The sequence below is a fragment of the Sebastes umbrosus genome, chromosome 1 (assembly GCF_015220745.1).
Source record: "Sebastes umbrosus isolate fSebUmb1 chromosome 1, fSebUmb1.pri, whole genome shotgun sequence".
Lineage (NCBI taxonomy): Eukaryota > Metazoa > Chordata > Actinopteri > Perciformes > Sebastidae > Sebastes > Sebastes umbrosus.
Window position 1 is genome coordinate 25,293,263 of NC_051269.1, and position 21,303 is coordinate 25,314,565.

A 21,303-nucleotide genomic window follows, 5' to 3' on the forward strand; every position below is an offset into this window, starting at 1 on the left:
TCCAGTCTCATCGATTTAAAGGAACATGCTTCATCCCTGGCGTCCTCTGGCCTCAAGAGGGATTCAAAGCTCAAGTCGCTGGAGATCGCTATTGAGCAGAAAAAAGAGGAGTGTAGTAAGTTGGAGACGCAGTTGCAGAAGGTACGTGCGCGTTTCACAAAGCACAATCACTCATCAGGCTAATGTGTAGATTTGATTTGGATTATATGAAACAGATAATTACTAATCTTTAACATATATCTATATTTTGTATTTAGATGTAAATAATTCACAGATTTCACATCAGTTATTAGTCCTGTCCCTAGTTTTTACACAACTAAACACGTATGTTTCATTTTCATTGTCACTTAACTTTTTGTTATACTGGACTCAGAGCTCTATCATTCAGTTGAAGAGGGGGAAATCCACAGTCTTAATTCAGGGCACACAAAAGAAAAATCCTCCACAGTTCAGTAAAGCTAACATGATTCCACAGAAGTCTGTCGCAGCAAATACATGTTCATACAAGTGTACAACTGTTGGCAATGAAATCCTACTACAATGTCCATGTCGTAGCTGTTCTGGAGTGTTTCATTGCGTCCCATGATCTACATCTGAAACTGACAGCTAAAGTACAATTTAAAGACTACTGCAACTCCACCTGCTGAGCAATATCATGTGATATGATCGATAGCTCCTGAGTAGAAACTATATGGCCGTTGTGGTAAGTTTGTTTTGCAAAAAATACGGTTTCCAACGTCAAGAATGAACTTTCAGTCTCAAATTTACAGTTGTTGTTTTTTGTGACCAACTTTATTTTTTTTAAATTTCATTTCTCATTTAGTTTGGTGAGGGTAGAGGAACATAACACAAAAAGACTGAATGCACTCATACAAGGAACATAGACATAATTAAAATCATTTAATAAAAAATGCAGAGAACAAGTATCACAATCTCTGGCTTGGGTCTTTACAATATCAAAATTTAAAAACCTTGTCTCCACCTACCTCTTATGCTCTATAACTATATACCCACTGGCTGCAGAAAGAAAGAATAAACAAATAAAATAGATAAGAAGCAAACTAGATTGAAAGCATTATCCAATTATTATCATGTGTTTCAAAAGTGACCTTTTTTTATTGTTGTTATGAAAAGAATATTTACAGATAAGGAAGAGGTCTAGGGTTTAAATTGCCTTTTTTAGTCCCCAAAACACTCCCATTTTCTATGATAAACGCTTCAACTTTGGCTGAACTGTGAAGAGCTTTTCTCTGAAGCCCTGAATGAACACTGAGAGATGTCCCTCATTAATTGTACTGAACTGCAGATAAAAAAAACAAAGCTTGCGTATCCACTGTGAAGAAAATAATTAGCTCACTGTGAGTCCAGGGACCATTTGGATGGAGACTATTATGTAGGTAAAGACTTGACAAATTGTGAATTATTACTTTTAGTCTTAGAATTAAAAGAGTTTGGTGTTTTTTCTTTCCAAGGCCTTGCATTGTGTGTTATTTTCATGGAGGATAACTCTGAATGAGTAATTCCTCAACAGAACACACTTTTTGCAATTATATATATAACAAGGTGAAAACTGAAAACCTGTAATCCTTCATTAAGATAATTCCTGTTCTCTAAATATCACTGTAATCCGGACTGAACCAGAAACGTGAACCTGCCTTTTATAAAACCCAGTTAATTAGGATAATGGCTACCATCATGCTTTCTCTCCTGTACCGGGCTGCACTGCTTTGTTAGACCGCTGCAGGACACATACAGTCCATTAAATACCCCCCACCCACCTCCTCCTCCTCCATAATCCACAGACTCTCCCCGTGTCTGTTCCTCTACATTTGTCCGTGATGTGTCGCCCTTAACCTGTAACAACTTGTGCTGTACTGAGACTATGTTACTGCTCTGTCAAACACGTATTGTAACATGTCTGATCCTGCTGTTGTCTCCTCTGGCTCTCAAACTAAATCCTAACACTGACTCTCCCGCCCCCGCTCCCTTCCTCGACCCCTCCGTTTGCAATGTAGCAAGCTGAGCAGCTATTCAGTCACATGAACAATCCTGTAAGTCCCTCTCTCGAGCTCTCTGAGGCACATATTGAAAGCATGAGGACCACTTCTTTGAAACATGCTATATGGTTATCATGCCAGCCCCCCCAGCACAGGTTCTGCTTTCACCCACCGAGCCACCCAGATGCATGTTGACCATCGCACTGTACTGATCTGATGAGCTTTATACTGCACTCAGAGTCCTGTGCAACGTACTCATTCTGCAACTGTTTGTGTTTGTGACACGTGTGGTGAAACTGGTGCTACATATACAGTATTTAATAGTTCACTTTATTTGGTCAGTTGGAATTATACAGTATATCTTTTTATTATATTATTGTGGCTCTATAGTTGGTTTATCTGTGATTTTTTTTTTCTATTTATAATCTTTTTATTGACTTATTCTTGCACATTAGAGAAAGAAAGGCTCTGCACACTTAGGTCGAATGCAAGAATTTAAAGATAAGGCTACGTTTTCAGACAGTAGACCTTCATCACATGCTTGAGAAAAAGCATCAATCTCTTCTTCATACTCAGATTACGTATGTAATGGAAGTCAAAGGACACGGCCTGGGGTTAACTTTCGGTTTCCTCATATCTTTTGACACCTGCAACCCTGGAATGAACTGTGAAACCGAACCATCTTTTTCTATTTGTTACTTAATTATGTTTGAAAATGACAGAGACATTTTTTGGATTAGTAAGATTTTTTTTTTTCCTGTGTATTTTAGGATCCCATGTCCAGCTTTAAATAGTTTAGAGGGATGATACATCAACTGATATCGATTTTGAAAGCTGATACAGAGATTTGATATTTCCTCATGTGTATCACTGATGCATTTTTGTGGAGCTCAGTAAAGTCGTAGATGCAAAACAAGGTTACACTTGAATTATCCTAAGGTAGTTTTTTTTCCTTGATACTTTCATTAGCAAGTACAAGAGATCACAGAAACAGAGGATAAGTTCCTACAACCCTCAAAGGCATCATTAAAACCTCATCTTTACCATAAAAGAACAAGTTAGCATTTTAGCACTTCCGGTTCCCTCGTCTGGAAGTCAATGGGTTTTTAGTTAGATGCCTAAAATGAGGTCTGTGGTGAACACAAGCTGAAGAGATTTTAACGTTTTGTTCTATGATATAAAATATGTTACAAGTGGCTAAATGAGACTGCTAAACATCACCACGCCGACTCATCCGCCTTTACAGCCTCGTTGTGTATACTCGCGCTCATGCGACTGTGGTGTAGTTTGTTTTAAGCCTAACGTTAGCTTTTTATTTCTGGGGATTGCATTTATGCTTCAAACATCACAAAAGTGATGTTTAAAGGGACTGTTTGTAACTTTTTAAGCGTATAAATGTAGCGGGTCGGAACACATGCTTATACATGCTCGCATATGCGCGCTCGCGTGTGGCCGGAGCCTCGTCTCCGCTGCCTGCTCTCCTTCACTCAGACAGCGCACTCGTCCTCGCTGTCTCACTCCACCTCTAGACGTGAACGCGCGCTCACTACACACTGCAGAAGAGTTAGTTTAGCTCTGAGAATATCTAGTGAATGTAGAGTGGACGTTTGTGCAGAAATAAATGCTGCAGCTCCTCCAGACCAACAGAGGTTTTCCGTGTCTTGTGAAGTGACTGGGCTCCTCAACGAGTTACGTTATCGTCTCGTTACCGACCGGGTGCCGGTGTCTTCGGTTGCCGGTTGCGGTCGGGAGGCGATAATGTAACTCGTTGAGGAGCCCCGCTGCTGAAGCCTGCGCTGAGCAGGAAAAGCCAACACTAGGATCAGCATTGATTCATGGAGAGACCTTCGTCTGGTCAGCTAACATTACTGCCAAGCAGCTGAAATATAGAGTGATATTGTGGTTTTAGCTGACGTCTGTCGCCTCACGGTTTTGAGCGATGCTCGTTCATGTCTATGTAGAGCGAGCAAGCGCGAGCTCGACGCTGACTTTCGTTGATTTCAAGGCCACAGGTGTCGCTGTTAAGCAGCATTTCTGAATCTTACAAATAGTCCCTTTAATTGTGGAGATTATGTTGCTGAACAAAACGTGTAAGTATCATAAACTTGTGATTGCCACTGAGCTTATTTTCTACAATAATCCAAAACCCAATGGAAAAATCCCATTGGCTTTTTGTCGAGGGAACCAGGGCGATGCTAACTTCCGGGTTGGCCTACAAAAATACATCATCCCTGCAGCACTATATGCCCACACACTTATACCCATAGGCTGAATGGAGCCTGATTTCTGTCCAATACAGTTATTTTTCATAAAGTATTTTTTAAATACTTCCACATTGATTAGTGGATCTAAAATAACTTGATGTATACTTTACAATTTGAATCATTGAGAAAAATCTCCCACAAGTTAAACCCAAACGTCGCTCCTCATGCTTAAAATATGACACTTCCTGTTAGCCGACAGATCTACTCGGTCCCTGTTGCTTCTGTTTCTCCATCCTTTTGACTGACAATCACAAAAGACTGTGCAGCTTCGTTGGGTTTGCATGACATGGTCGACCTTGTTGCATGTTGTCACTGTCAGTGTTGCCACGCTTCTCTTTCGTCTCAGTGTGGTGCGGTTAGCTGAGGTGTCAGCCGTGGTTGGAGGTCACTGCAGTGTTTTTGGTGGATGCTCTCTTGGCTCTGTACAACTCTTTGCACCTCTGCGACCTGTGTTGACTTGTGTGGCTGCATATTGTCTCGAGGGTGATGTGTAAAGACTGTAATGTACTTCATGGAGAGTTACAAACTGTTGCAATAATACCTGATTAGTTTGTGACAGATAACCGAAGAGACAGGATCACGATTTAGCATTTCACTGCCACTGATTTGTTACTATTTTTGAGTGTTAAAGGGCTGAACAAACACACACACATACACAGTCCTGTATTCTGCACACTCACCAAGTGTGCAAAGTGACTGGGAGTCTCAGAGGGCTGTTAAATGGAGCTAAATAATAGCTCTGTTAAAGCTAATGAGCAAGCACCAGTAATGATGCCCTCATCCACAACATTTTAGTCTGCTTTATTCATTCAGAAAGAGAGAGAGAGAGAGAGAGAGAGAGAGAGAGAGAGAGAGAGAGCAGGGGGAGTGGTTAATATAAGACAGTGATGGACTGCAGTGTACTGTATGTATCTCTCTTCCATGGGCAGTAAAACTCTCTGTTCTGTGCTGTACTGCATGGTTGTGTTGATGTTATAATGTTAACTGAGTGTACCTTCGGTTGTGTGTATGTGTGCATGTTTGTGTGTCTCCCTGTGGCACGCGGATGCAGAAGGCCCACGAGGTGGAGCTGCAGTCCGGTCCCAGGGGGAACCCCGAGTACGTGGACCGGGTGAAGCTGCTGGAGAAGGAGGTGAGCTACTTCAAGGACGAAGCCAACAAGGCTCAGACGGAGGTGGAGAGACTCCTGGACATCCTGCGAGAGGTGGAGACCGAAAAGAATGACAAGGACAAGAAGATCGCTGAGTTGGAAAGGTAATTAACTGTGACTGTCTAGATACGTTGGTTAAAGTAACTCGTATCGTAAACTTCTGTTTACCCTGATGTGATTACTCCCTTTTTGTCGTACAGTGTTTACTATTGTTATATTTATAGAAATAATGAGTATATCTATATAAGACAAGAGAGACAGTTCTTATACACACAGAATCAACAGACAATATGACGACACAATGTTAGGACCGGTGAAGAGTGGATATTATGTACACTGTACAGAGACAATTAGCAAAAGGAGCTCTTACATCTGTATGCTATTTCGACAAAATTGTTGCATTGTTATATTTAATTACATTTAATGACAATTTTGCAGACCCTTTTGTCCAAAGCTACTTACAATATGTGCATTCAAACTTGATAGGAATAAGAGCTGTTGTTCTCAGTCTGTTTATTGTATACATAATATCCCTAAACCAGGCCTATTCAATACATTTTTTAGAAGGGCCAGATTTGAAAAACAGCGAAGTGCCAAAGGGCCGGACATTTCCATTTCATATTTTCATTCACATATCTTGAGGTCAGAGGTCAAGGGAACCCTTTTTGCCTAAGTTTGGAGCGTCATTTAGTTATTAGTTATGTAGCCCCCATCCCGATGGTTGGTACCCATGGATACGTTTTGTAGTTTCATATGATACCAATATCTTCACTTCCTGCTACAGACTGTGAAATACATTTCCGGCGATCCTGCGGGTCTCAGAGGGATAATACTTTTTTCATATTTATAAATGATCAAAGGGCCGGATTGAAGTCGGCAATTAAATATGCTCTCAGCTCCGGACCAAGAGATACAAGAATACAAACATACAATATACTGTATAACAAAACAAGATACAGCAAGGTAGGGCTGCCCCCTTTTAGTCAATTAGTCGACTAATCGGTAGTTTTGGTTTTAGTCGACTAAGATTACTTTAGTCAATTGTTCGTTTTTTATGCTTTTTTCATGCTGAATGACTCTTTTCCAAGAAACGTATGATCTCTGGTAAATACAAGATTTAAAGTGGTGCTTTTATGTGATTCTTTGTGGAGGAACTCAAGATCTGATCTGTCGATTAAATCAACTAAGAGGGGGCAGCCCTACCTTGCTGTGTTAGTGTTAGAATTTCTTTGGCCGAGGAAAGTCCTACAGCAAGGAGAGAGACCCTCAGACGAAAAGAAACAACGAAAACAAACCAAAAGAAATCAAATGTATATATAGGCCTGCTGTATATATCCTCTTTTTCCTATTGTTACATATCCAGACATGATATCGTCAACAATGGGAAGATTTTAAAGGGCTGGTTCACCAAAATTACATAAAAATACTTCTCACTAGTGCTGTGTTGTGTCTTTTAATGTTATTATTCTTAACAATACATTATGTTGCTGTTTATGCTCCTCTTGGAAAAGTTAAAATAGTAAAAAGTTGTTTATCATCTTTAAAATGCCCTGTTAAATGTTCTCCATGTTCTGAGTGAGCTTCCATGTATCTTTGTATACATGTACTGTCATCTTCCCGTTGTTATGTACAAGTGTGACGTCATGAGTTTGTCTCAGCACAGTGTCTTGCTCTGGATCCAGTCCTGGTCTTGTATAATACACTCAGAATCCACCTTTTCCATGGACAATAGTTGCAGCTGCATGTTGAGATACGCACAGAAGGAATCTCTGTAAAGGTTGTGACGCTAATGTTAGATGTGATATTAGAACACAAAGTGCCACTCAGTCATCCCCCTTAGTGGAAGCGGTCAAACTGAGTCCAGTTAATGGACCACATAAATAAAGCTGGTGGTCTCATCAGCTCTTGGCTCAACTCTCAGTGCGGTACGTGGTCCAGAGTCTCCGCACTGGAAGCAGCTTTTGGCTTTGGTTCGGCTGATGGAGGAGACCATCGTCATTCACCTGGACTCGAATTTAAACTGATGAGGCTGATGGACTGCATGAAAACGACACATGAGCGATGTCAGTCCCAGTCCCACCAGTTCTATTGTTCCTTCCCAGCTAGTGATAGGGGCCATTTTTCGTTTCTGTCATGCTAATTTGTTGGTGGTGTTTGATTAATTGAGTGTTCTTGTCTTTTTTTTTGCCATCTTTACCCTCTTTTTTTCTGTCCCTTTCCCCTTTCTATCTTCCGTTTCATGCCCACCTGTCCCTCTCTTCACCCTCCGCCATTGATCATTTTCAACTTCGATCTCAAACCTCCTTTTTTTTCGATTCCTTTCTCAAATCCGATTCTGTTTTCTTCTCTATCTCCCACGCAACCTCCCCCCCCCCCAACACCAGCCCCCCTCCCTCTGCCCCCCGCCCCATCCCTCGTCCCGGTGGCAGAGCTCCCCCTGACCCGCTCCCTTCTGTGTCCGCTGCCCCCCAGCAGATAGGGGGCATGGTGTGGGATTTCCTGGGAAAGTGAGTGCTCTGCCCTGGCACTTCAGCTCGGCTGCGTGGTTAAAGTCTCCAGACTGCGACTGCTGCAACTGCATCTGGTTTCAACCCGTGTGCCTGGGTCTGCCTGCTGTCTCAAGGATTCACACATCTTTGTATCAGAGTGACGGGCTCTGGTTTTTAGTGCGTGGTGATGTTGCTGTACCGGTATGACCCGTACACATGATACAAAGATCCCTGGATTCATCTTTGCTTTTATTTCTTCAGCATGTGTTTGCTCAGTGGTTTTGCGTATGTGCCATGAATGTTTTTTGATCAGTATGTGTGAGAGAGTTGAGAGAGTTTATGCTGCATGTTTATTTTTTCTAACTGCGTGTTGCGACCAGTATTAAAAGCCAGTATTATGTCCACACTGATGACAGATTGGGGAATTAAGTCAACAAAGATTTTGTTGTATGATGAATCAAATTACAAATCAAACAAATTAAAACACCAAGTCGTAGAGTATGATTAATTGCAGGTGGCTCATATAATGTATGTCTTAATAATGAAAGTTAATATGAAGTTCAAACCTTAAAGTTTGAGATTTGAACCAGCTCACGAGTACAAAACTTAAAGTCATAATTTTGCAATATTTTGTCCAGGTGTTCATATATTCTGTTATTCTGTGATTCAAAATATTACTCTTTTCCTTTTGATTCCCTGAACAGTAGACGTTACTTTACGCTGGGCTTCCCATTGTGGTCTGTTTCTGTAATGATGCATGGTAAAGTCACACAATAAGACCAATCACACCAAGGATTCAGCAAACTATTCAATTTCAAAATAAAGGCGTATCTTAAAGATGAGGATAGATATTGATGTTTTCACTTTGCATGTCATTGAAGCGTTGATCATTGAATTGATGAATCAATCCAGATTGATATATCATTACACCCCTAATCAAAAAGTGCACTTGTATATACAGTATATATTTAATACTGTGAATACTACACTATAAACTGCATTAGAAGCCGTTTTCTTGGTGTGATTTTCCCAACTGCTCTCGCTTTGTTTCACCCATTTAATTTGACTCTACTTTTTGTCCCTCTGTGTCCTTTGTTAGAACACATAATGCACATTAACTCACTTGCAGACACACATACTGTACACTTCTTTTTTTGTGTTTGTGTGGTGTTGGCTGTTTGTTGCAGCTGATGTAGGTAGTCCTTGTCCCTAAAGCTGATGCCTCTTCCTGCCATGAGCACACTTCCCCTGCTTATTCCATCCACCCATCTGCCCATCTCTCCCTATACGTCACCCTCTGTAATTCTCACCTTCTAATCCTCCCAGTAACATCACCTGTGACAGCCCCTCTTTCTTCTAGTGGTCTGTCCCGGTGCCCACCTTCCTGCTCTCCCTCCCTCTCAACCTGCCCCACCCCGCCCTGCCTAGCTTGCTCTACCAGATACTAAAAACAGGAAATGATCAGCCAAGTGGCCTGCATGCATAGAGCTGCTGTGCTCCAGGTCTACACGCGCTCTGTGAGTGAGGTGCTGTAGTAGGTAGGGTCTGGAGTGTGTCAGTCCAGTCGGGTCTCTTGTGTCTGAACAACCCTGCATCCATAACTAATTCATAACTAGCTCACTCCTTCTCTCGGTCAAACCACTGTCGGCTTCCCCTCCTTTTGCTCGGCACTCAGACCTGTCCTCCTCCCTTTCTTCTTTTGCCCTGCTGACTTGTGCCTGTCTGACTGCATGTCTGCCACTCCCAGGCTTGGCAGCAGATGCACATGGTTCGATGTTTTCAGAGAAGCATCCTGCATTAGCTGCGTCAGGCTGCAGAGCAGCAGCCGTCACAGGCGCCCCTGTGATCTCCCATGTTGTTTGACAATGAACACACTGTGATCTCCTCTGGGTCCTCTCTATTGGTTTTTTCTGTGGTTGTTTCTTTATGTTCTGGTTCTAATGTCTCTTTTTTTTTTACTTTTTCCTTTGTGTGCTCTCGTCTGCTGCTTCCAATGTCTCCTCCACCACTCCCATCATCTCCTTCTCTTCTATCTCTATCTCTCCCCGTCTGCAGTCTAGCTCCCAGGTAAGTAATGCCCTCCCCTCCCCACCCATTGCGCACCCATCTCTACCTATATCCATCCTAACTCTAAACCTGTGAGTCATCTCAGCAATTTCATATTAACATGAAGCTATCAATTCATCTGTGATGCTCATGTCGTGTTGCTGTCCTGGTGATCTCATGCACACCTGACATGATTGTCCATTACGCTGTATTTGTTCTTTTTGTTTGTGTTTCATGTTTTTTGTGTTGATATATGGGAATATATTGTACCCCTACTCATACATCTACGAACTTCTTACCTAACACTATTGCCTCAAGAATGTATTTCTTAATCGATGAATGGTACAGCAACTACAGAATGGAATTCAGAAAAATGATTGGCATGGAAATGCCCTAACATTTTTATGTTTTTACAGACAAGGAGGCAAAGACCTGACTAAGAAGGGACCAAATATCAAACTGGGACCACAAGGGGACAAGAAGGGCTTAGGACAAGACCTCCGTAAAGACGGCTCCATGGACGGCGGCCACCATGTAAAGGTGCGGATTTACTCTTGAGAAATACACTCCAGTTGCCAGTTTATTAAAAACCTTCATCAATGTAGGATTTATTTTAGGACTGTTATGTAAGACCAGTGGTTCTCAAACTTTTTTCAACAATGTTCTCCCTTTGAAATATTTTATCAGCTAAGTACCCTCTGACCAGCGCAAAACGTAACTGAACAAACGTAATCTTGGACGATTGCGTTTGTTGCGTCAGTTGACAGTTTACTGCAGTTAATGATTGCATTGAAAATAGTAATATTGAATATAAAATGTGGTTTATCTAACTTACTTTTACATTTTTATTGAACTTATTATAGTATGAATAAAATCTCACATACCCCTTGCAGTACTCCAAAGTACCCCTAGGGGAAAACACTGTGTTAAGGCCGTTACACACTGGCCACGTTTTCTTTTTCCAGTGCGATTCATTTGTTTCAAACTTTTGTTTTTGTCATGAGTACTTTCACACAGTACACAAGTATTACGTGGTGAATCGGAATGAGAATGATTTCTGAGCTTTCGCACCGTGAGTAAAGGCATCAACCAATCACGTTGTGCGGAACCAGTTAAGTTGCACCTATATTTATGAAACAACAACACGGAGGCTCCATAGTCCGAACCAGGAGGGCAAACTTTATGACTCAACTTGACAAAGGCAGCGCTGAACAGATCCACTCCTTCCGTTCTTACCTTTCACAATAAAAGCCCTAGACATACAATATTCGCAGGCGAGTATTTTTAATTTTTGTGTCATTTATTCATCACGCCCCCGATGTGTAAAGGCCTTTAGACTGCATTAGGTTTTGCTGAGTGTAATTACCAGTGATATATGGTTTAATACTTTATTAATGAAACCTACATTTCTATATCTATGTGTCTAATTTATACATTTGATGTGTGTTCCCATATAATGCAGTTGGAGGAGCTGATGAACACGCTGGAGAGGACGAGGCAGGAGCTGGATTCCACAAAGCAGCGTCTGTCTTCCACACAGCAGTCGCTGCAGGAGAGGGACGGCCACCTCACCAACATGAGACAGGAGCGCAGGAAACAGCTGGAGGAGATACTGGAGATGAAGTTAGTGTTATCATGACTTTTGATGTCAGCCTCACACAGGCAGCCCATAATTTCTCTTCTCGTGGTGTGTTTCTAGCTAAGGCAATGGATTCATTTCTTGTCTAGAAACAGATATTCTCGATAAACTATTCACCAAAATAACTTCTAAATACATTTGAGGTGAAAGTTTAAAGTCACATCAGTGTTTACACTCCCATAGTTTGCTTGTTGGTCTATTATGTATCTGAACAGGCTTATCGATTCTCAGAGGATATTGTTAAATACTTAAATGTTTTCTATATGATATCCAGAGCATTAATATAGCAGCAAACAACTATTTGCTTTGTAAAGATATAAAGGAGTAATGTCTACCTGAGCAGAGAATGAAGTCGCTCTCCCTCTGTGTGTGTTGTAATACGAGCTTCTCCTCGCTTTGTTGACATAGCCGGGCTGGCCGCGCATGCTTTTAGTGTATGTTAGTGCATGTGAGCGTGCCCCGCTGGCTAGCTCACGGCTGCTGCTCTGCACTGCTCTCATACGGCGGTTACAGCTGATGGACGGCGCTATCACTGAATTGTAGCACCCGCCCTCCGGCTCCCCTTCAGGTTAACACTGTTAGCTCTGTCAACAGTATTGCCTTGGTTTTCACTGTAAGTGCTGTTAGCACCGTTAGCTACGAGCTGGTGTCGCCATGCTGGAGGCTGTGCAAAGACAATAGAAATGCTCCCAATCAGGGATTTAGTACCTTTAAATTGACTAAATAGAAATACGCTTTTTTGCATAAACTTCCTTGAATGTTGTTGTCACTGTGAGGTTGCCAGGCAAGAAATCGTGTTGCACATAAACATAACCCCCCATAAAACCTTCAGTCTTTATATGGTTTAAACAAGCCAGCTGTTTCCCCCTGTATCAAGTCTCTATGCTAAACTAAGCTAACTGGCTGCCGGCTGCAACTTCTTGTGTCATTCATTGATCATCATCTGGCTCCTGAAGCTGAATCCCGGCCATAGATTTACTCGCACTTAAACAGCATTTGGCACGGAGGCAGTTAAATTGAATTGTTGTAGTTTGATCTGCAGTTTTTTAGTTAAAAGATTGTAATGGGATGTCTTATACCAATATACCATTTCTTTAATGTTCTTTCTATTGTATAGAAAATAAAGTACTGATGCCATCATGTTGTTTTTCTTCTTCAGGCAACAAGCTCTGCTGGCAGCCATCAGTGAGAAAGATGCTAATATTGCACTGCTGGAACTGTCTGCCTCCAACAAAAAGAAGACCCAGGAGGAGGTGCTGTCCCTCAAGAGGGAGCGGGACAAACTGATGCACCAGCTCAAACAACATGTTAGTACCGCAGCACAATGTCAAGGAAAATTCTGTCTGCACTGTAGCTGGTTGCCAAGGCAACATTAATCAAAACGAAAAATGTAGCTGCAACTAGCCATTTTTTTTCCATTTCATCTGCAGGGGGTGGTGCACATGCATGGCCACTGATCCTCTTTGCTAGTTCAGTTTTTCCCCCCAAATGTCTCTCATTTTGCTGTCAGAGCTGTTTTCATGAGAAAGTCAAGTCTCAAGTCATTCCACTCAGCAGGTCCAAGTCAAGTTCTCATTTGCACATTGCAAGTCATTTGCCACTCTTCTCTGGCCATTTACATGACATTTCATTTGAGCTCTGATAGTCTCCTATCAAAGCTGTGTTCATTGGCATAGCTGAGGTCAAATTCATTCAGTGCATAGGCCTGATAATGTAATATTCAAAGGTGTGTTTACCAGGTCCAAACTTGAGTCTTAAATGTTTTTGCTTTCAAGCCTCAAGTCATGTCAGGTCTTCAAGGAGTCAAGTCTCAAGTAAGTAAAGTCTCGCAGCGGTCAAGTCCAAATCAAGTCTTTGACTCGAGTCTCACTCGAAATCAAAGTCTCAGGTCTATAGCTCCAGTATGAGTTATACACCAGGAATTCAGGCAGCGACAATATGGCCTCCTTGTGTCTCTGTAAAGCGGCCTTCACATGAAATGTGCTCTTCACTCACCGCGTGGTAGGGCGCAGAGCCTTGCAGAGACAGCGGTAAAATATCTCCCCAAAAAGAGCGCCATTCCCTGTTTCTAGGCAACAACAGCTGCAGCTGTTGTCATTGGTTGCGCTTTGAAAGGTCAGCGGCAACCGAGGTCAAAGTTTAAATAATTTGAACTTTGAGCGCAAGGCTCCGTGGCGGGCGGCACCACTCTCCCATTGGAAAACAATGGCACAGAGCGATTTTACCGCTGATCATGTGTAGACGGCTTAAGGGGACCTACAGTATGTTGCCTTGATAAATTACTTCAAAAATTATGATTGTTAGAATTCTATGAAACGTGACAGATGCTGCTAATTGTCATTCAACTTAACATGACTCACGTGTGTAGCTGCTTTTGTAATTTATTTACACTTAAACATAAAAGGAAATATTTTTTACACAAATGATTCTCATAAATCATAAGGATGTATACACAATGCAAGGAAAGTGCATTAATAAAGATAAATAGAGGTTAGACATAGACCCACATCAACACGGACTGATAGACACTTAAAGGAACAGTTCAACATTTTGGGAAATACTCTTTTTTTGCATTGTTGTCAAGAGTTGGATAAGAAGATTGAAGCTACAGCCGGGAGACAGTTATCTTAGCTTCAGCATAAAGACTGAAATGAGTGGAGTCTCCAGGCAAACAGCGGAGAGTCAGGACGTCACTGCACCCAACCCAGAAAAAGTTCCAGCTCCCATTAAACCACAACTTGTCATCTTTACAATGTCATTTTTGTACCGATATAACGTGTTAGTCAGTGAGCTTCAGAGGTGCTGCAAGTGGATTTTGTTACCTTTGAACAGAGTCAGGCTGGCTGTTTCCAGTCATTATGCTAAGCTAAGCTAATCGGCTGCCGACTGTAGCTTTGTATTTAGTGTACAGATGTGAGAGTGGTATATATCTTATTATTTAACTCGTCAAGACAGCGAATGAGTGTATTTCCAAAATTTTCCTTAAATTGTGTATTTTCTAAAGGAAATCACAATGACCTTAAAAGTGACTACAGTGATGAATCAATAGCTGTCTGAGGAAAACAAAGAAACGTATAAGTCTCAGTGTTGGTTGCATGGTTATTGCACTGGATTGTATTACATTGTAAGGTGTTCCTGTTTTTTATGTCAACCCACATATACTGAAAATATGTGCTTTGTCCAGTCATAAACTCATTTGATGTTCATTGTGAGGGAATAATGTTCTTTTTAACAGCAGATCATTATACACTAACCACTTTCCTCTTTCCACAGACACAAAGCAGAATGAAGCTGATAGCCGACAACTACGAAGACGAGCAATATCATCCACATGGCCCTCACCACCCTCAGACACAGCCCCCGCACGCTCAGCCTCAGCCCCAGCCGCAGTACCCCCACGCTCCCCACGCTCCCCACGCTCCTCACGCTCCCCACGCCCCCCACGCTCCCCATGCTCCCCACGCTCCCCACACCCAGCAGACTCCATATCCACACGCCATGCATCCGCAACACCCGCAGCACCCGCAGGCCCCCCAACAGCAGCAACACCCACAGCAGGCACAACCCCAGTACCCTCACCCACAGCACCCACAGCACCCCCAGCAGCACGCTCAGCACCCGCAACCGCCTCCCCAACACCAACAGCACCCGCGCCCACCGCAGCCCCAACACCCTCACCAACAGCACCCACAGCATCCTCCGCAGCACCCGCACGGACATCCCCCTCCGCAGCACCCTCACCCTCAGCATCCACACGGCCCTCCCCAACAACAAGGACCCCAACATCCACATCCCCAGCACCCGCAACACCCTCAACACCCTCAGCACCCACAGCACCCACAGCACCCACACCACGCGCAACATCCACGTCACCCATCGCCCCATCATCGCGGAGGGCCGGCCCGAGGACCCCCGCATGCTGGTCACCGCCCCGCGCCGGACCAGGTTAGATGTAATTTTGTTTTAAATTCCCACCAAAGTATAGGCCTGGAAAATTGTTGCCAAAAGCAGTACTGCAACTACTTGGCACATTAATAAATTCTCTGATGCTTACTTTTACTTTTAAATGATTAAAACGCCTATTTTTATCTCACTGCCTGCTGCTCCAGTGATGTCTTTTGATCAGCAGTTACTTCAGTTTCTGTCTACTTTCTTTCCCATCATGCATATCGCTGCTCTTGGCCTGTAACACTGCCACTAACTAGGATGACGACGAGGGCATTTGGGCGTAATCCTTGCTGTGACAACCAAAGCTCTAATATTGTTTTGAGGGGTGAGATATGTTTAAGACTTTCCCACATTATGATTGTCAGTGTCCTCTCTGCTATATTTCATAACGAGAGAAAACAGCTGCTTGACGTCTGGATATTTGTGTTTTGTCATCTCTCACATTTAGATGATTCGGTCACTACTGGAGGAGCACAGCCATGCCACGATGTTGAGACACTACCCGACCAAACATTCATTACCTCCACTCAATCAACACTCAGCAATGGGACCTTTGTCTATTTTCCGGGGAAGAGGAGGGGGCACTCAGGTGTGCAGGTCATGCAGGGAGATTGACAGCTGAGCAGGTAATTTCAAACATCTAATATTACAGTGGGACACACAATGTATTATAGCACTAGGGCTGTCAAAGTTAACGCCATAATAACGTGTTAGTAAATAGTTTTAACATCACTAATTTCTTTAACGCATTAACGCAACTTGTGATTTTTAGGTTGTAGCGGGCTCAGTTTTAAAGCTAGAGTGAAGATACTGGCATCATATGAAACTAGAAAACCTAAAGAGTCATTTCATACGAGTTTGTCACGAAGGAGGCTAAATAACGCTCCAAACTTACGCTAAATTTTGGGCAAGAAAAACTGGCTTGGCCATTTTCAAAGGGGTCCCTTGACCTCTGACCTCAAGATATGTGAATGAAAATGGGTTCTATGGGTACCCACGAGTCTTCCCTTTATAGAAATGCCCACTTTATGATAATCACATGCAGTTTTGGGCAAGTCATAGTCAAGTCAGCACACTGACACACTGACAGCTGTTGTTGCCTGTTGAGCTTGAGTTTGCCATGTTATGATTTGAGCATATATTTTATGCTAAATGCAGTACCTGTGAGGGTTTCTGGACAATATGTGTCATTGTTTTGTGTTTTTAATTGATTTCCAATAATAAATATATACATACATTTGTATAAAGTAGCATATTTACCCACTCCCATGTTGATAAGAGTATTAAATACTTGACAAATCTCTCTTTAAGGTGCAATTTGAACAGATAAAAAATGAATCGCATTTAAATATTTTAATCGATTGACAGCCCTAAAATATATAAATAGCTATTTGTGACTATGCATCAGTGACAACACCCATATGTATGTATCAAAATATTAAGTAAGAATAATAAATACCATGCATCACAACCATATAGGTAGATTAATCCAACATCCAAATATCTTAAACACCTTTCATACCACTCCACTAACGAGAAGTTCCAGCCTAAAGAGGGAGAGTGGGCTACATTCAGATTATCAATTGATTAAAAAAATATATACATATATAAGGGGATACATAACATCCCATTCATAAACAATGATGACTTATCCTATTGAATTAATAACAATAGTAAATAATCTGTGACAACTAAGGTTTGGTTTAGGCTATAAAACAAACATTTCATATTACAGTAGAACACACGTAATGTATAATAACACAAAAAAATAATGTATGCAAAAATATATAAAAAATGGCAACTTACATTATGTTCATCTTCATTTACTGCTCAAGGTGACCTGGATCTTCTTCTTTGTGTGAACAACAGCAGACGTCATCTACTTCCTCCGTACAGGATCACAGATACGGGACTGAATTGGAAAGAAAAGAGACAGATGTTGATGCCGATGGAGAGACAGATGTGCTCTGTGCCAGATTCTTGCTTTGGACAGGGCATGTGATCAACATGGCAGCCCTGCATCAGAGCTCTCACAGAGGTCACCTCACCTGTCTGTCACCTGCTGAACATTGCACCTCTTCAGGCCAACGGCGCCCTCTTGATCCTCCCAGCAGAGATCTCATGGCTGTCTGCCAGCCCAGTATTTGTTCCTCGTCTTTCTCCCTGTGGTTGATTCAAGATCATGCTTGCTGTCTGTTTCAACTGCCTGAGTGACTCCTCTGGCTCCGGTTGGCTCCCCCACCTGACTCTGTCATGGTTTCTTAGAGATCCTCACTGCCCTGCTGACCCACCTGGTGACATCTGACCCCTCTACCTGGCTATCATGACCCTCATGACTCTTCTGTAGTTTTTAATCATCTGATCGTGTCGATGAGCTATTTTACCCTTTGTGGCACACAGTGACCTCTTTTTTACCTTTATACATGCCCCCACACACCATCCATTTCTAGAGAGGCTCATGTTCAGCGCTTCTAAAAGTGATGTAGTGTCCCACACACCAGATTTGAGTGATTTTTTGTTGTCATTTCTTGTTGGAGAGCTTAGAGCTGACTGGTAGTACGCCTTTAGCCTTGCCCGCAGCATCGGGGGTTTCCTCGGCTGCACGAGCAGGGCCCTCCAGTTCTTGGGCTTGTTTTTAGCCTCCAGTTCTGTGGGTGCCATCCATGTTTCTCTTCATGTTACCTCATTTTAATCAGAAGTAGTCAAAAAAAATCTATGCAGATGTCAATGTAGAGTGAATGCATTTTTTTATTTTCCCCATTCTAACTCAAATTAATCAATCAAAGTGTAATTAACCATCCAATCAGAGCGGCCAAGAGAGCGGTCAGAAACGATCCATCAGATTATTTTCAGTTTCTGAGACTATGCACCTATGCACCTCCTCCGTGTTGCAGGAATTTTTACTAATGGTGCTTCTGCTGGTGCTCAAACTAAATGGTGTCAGAAGACCTGGTCAAGAGCATCTTTTAGTCCTTTTACAGTAGAGGGACTCGATCCCACAACGGGCTTCACAAACAACTGTAAAAGACTGCTTTGTACATACGATTTGACCTTGGGGGGCTTTGTGAGCAACGAACACTTCAAGACCCACACAGAGGTGATCTCCCTCTATGAATACTGCTACTATAAATACATTATAGACTATGAAGTGGAGGATGTTCAATAGGTGTTTTCCCTGCAGGTCTATTTGTACCATTGCCAGCCCAGACTCTGACCCACAGTATGCTCCTGCTCCCCTCTTCCTTGTAATTCTCCTCTTCCAGCAGTAGTCTGTGTGACCTCCCCCAAAACATAGTGACTTGTTTTCTCCTTCTCAACAAGGTGGCCTGTGCCTCGTAAAAAACTGTACACATATATGATAGATATGCATATATTATACATATAGAGAGAAACCTATAGTGTGTCTATACGTGGTCAGAAAATCGTTTCAAACTGACAAGATAATAATATATGTTTTTTTTCTTCATGGTTATTTTTCTAACTGGCTGGAGGTCAGAGAGATGTCTTATTTAGAGCGTTGAGTGGTGCGATTTTCCTCCGATTTGTACATGAGAAAACCCCCTCAGCAGCAAGTAACATTCCCTGTCTGAAAACACAGGACAGCCCAAAAAAAAAAGAGCTTTAGAGCAGTTTATGGGAAATAGAGAAGTATATCCAAATCTATCTAGAAGTCTAGAAAACATTATTACATTCCTTTGTTCTGTGTGAAAACATTTAGTTGTGGTGACAACTTCGAACAAAAAAAAAAAAAAGACTGAATTTTGCAGCTCACATAAGTAGCAATGAGATTATGAATTTGCACTTGTGAGTGAGGACTATCACGTTTAACACCCAAGTGGAGGTTTTGAGTGACTCTGTCGAGATGCATTTCTTTCGCGTGTTTGTCGTCGTCGTCGTCGTCGTCGTCGTCGTCGTCTTGTGAACAGAAGTGGTGACATACGTGACCGTGACAGCTGATTTAAGTAGAATAACACAACACACATTGTTGCAGTATAGTGGAAAATTGAATTAGACTGTTACAATCCCATCTACTTCCTCTCCCTCCCCTCATGGTGCCTGTGTGTCTGTCTCCCTTATATGGCCAAGTGTTGATTGTTGTATATAAATGTCTTTCCATCCACCCATCTTCCACAAACTTACCGAGGCGATGCGTGCGTCACCTTGTACTTGTCCGCTCCACTATGAACCTTTACAGCTCCTGTCACTGACCAAGAATCAACAGATTGTGTGAAACTTTCGTGTTTGTGTTTACAAATGTTACGAGAAAGGTCCTGATTTGGATTTTTTTTTTTTTTTTTAAAAAGGGAAGACAATGCAAACAGACAGAGGAGCAAAAATCCTTTCACTTCACCATCAGGGGGGCGGAGTACGAATCCTCCATTTTCAGGTCCTTATCTACTGAATACTTGAAGTAGGGGGTTCTCCTACCATGAAATACCATATATGATTTACATGGTAGAAAACATGACACCTTTCATTTGTGCCCATGCATGCTGAATTTTACATAATGTGCCAACTGAAAGCGACGATGTAAGGATAATCTCCTGTTCTCTATGCAGAGCGATTTCTCAACCGTTGTGTCAAAAAAGAAAGAGGTTTAGGAGACACAGAGGCTTTAGACTGGGGCTGGTTTCCTGGGCTCAGACGAGAGACTAATCCTTGTTGTGAATGACTGACATCGCACTCAGTGTGAGGTGGAGTTAAGAAGTCAAGTCTGTGCCTAGAGGCAGCCGTGAGTTGAAAGGCCTGTAGGTTCACCAGTAATTCTCAAAAGCCTTCAAGAAAAAAGTATGAAAAGCCTAGCATACATTTTCACTTTACTGTTGTACATTTTTCTTTTTACTGTATGTTGCTGAAAACTTTGGATTAAACAAATCACTGTGACCAATGCCAGAAACATTTTTTTTTTGTTTTGACAGAACAAAAATATTGTTTTTACTTTTTTATTATTCATTTTTGTATTTAAGTTAGCTTTATTTTTTCTATTGTTTCCGCTTATTGAAAAATGCCAGTTTGAGACTGTACTATTTGTATAAGTAAATGTTTTGAGCTGTACAGTAAAGACCTAGGAACAAGTTCAATGTGAGTGTCCAAGCATGCTGAATGATTACTCGTGTGAACGTGAGCTAATCTCCCATGATGCATCATTCCTCATTCATTACTTGCATCTGCATCGTGCTTTGTGGCGGTGTGATGTTGTGTTTGATGAGTGATGTGTGTCTCACTTACTGTGTCCCCTTAGTAGACAGCCTGTGCAGTTCTGTGAGAGTGCAGCATGTTTTTTGGGGTTGCTTGTGTTAATGTATTCAGAAAAGAGAGGTGTGTGTGCGTGCGTGCGTGTACGTGCTGCTTTTATGGGTGTGGGTATGCGTCAGTATGTATGTGTGTGTATGAGTGTGTGCTATGAATGCATAAGAGAAAAATCTATTTAAAAAAAGTCTTTATCAGAGGAAGTCCCTAGAGAAAAAATAAGCGAGACTGAGTTTTGAATGACGCATGGATACTCTGTGATGTTTTCTGTTTTTTAAACCTAGGAGGCTGTCCTCAGTGCCCCAGTTTGCTATTGTATGTGCTGTATCAGAATATTACTATTGAGTGTTGGCCAGCTTGTTTATATCCATCAAATAAAGGTGAATTTCTTTCTGTCTCTGTTTGTAATTTTCTACTCAAAGTTAAAAGCAGTTGAATCTTATTAGTTAATTCTAGTGCTACAATCATGTCGGACAACTTAAATGCAGGTATGATACTATTGCAAAGTGCAAACAAGCAC

At 42.0% G+C, this 21,303-nt stretch overlaps 1 protein-coding gene across 8 annotated transcripts in view; it reads left to right on the plus strand.

The window, feature by feature from the left end:
* Positions 1-16,123, plus strand: part of erc2 (ELKS/RAB6-interacting/CAST family member 2) — a 42,110-nt gene extending 25,987 nt beyond the window's left edge. For 2 of the 8 annotated variants that reach the window (XM_037770073.1, XM_037770090.1), the window contains 12 exons: positions 1-141; positions 2,016-2,051; positions 5,313-5,515; positions 7,796-7,918; positions 9,956-9,967; positions 10,363-10,486; positions 11,409-11,569; positions 12,745-12,892; positions 13,361-13,399; positions 14,859-15,530; positions 15,791-15,858; positions 15,982-16,123. In XM_037770073.1, coding sequence (XP_037626001.1) covers positions 1-141; positions 2,016-2,051; positions 5,313-5,515; positions 7,796-7,918; positions 9,956-9,967; positions 10,363-10,486; positions 11,409-11,569; positions 12,745-12,892; positions 13,361-13,399; positions 14,859-15,530; positions 15,791-15,817 — 1,686 coding nt within the window. In that variant the 3' untranslated portion in view covers positions 15,818-15,858; positions 15,982-16,123. The remainder of the gene's footprint in view (positions 142-2,015; positions 2,052-5,312; positions 5,516-7,795; positions 7,919-9,955; positions 9,968-10,362; positions 10,487-11,408; positions 11,570-12,744; positions 12,893-13,360; positions 13,400-14,858; positions 15,531-15,790; positions 15,859-15,981) is intronic. The other 6 variants (XM_037770105.1, XM_037770082.1, XM_037770113.1 and 3 more) reach the window with 6 other exon arrangements.
* Positions 16,124-21,303: the final 5,180 nt, after the last annotated feature.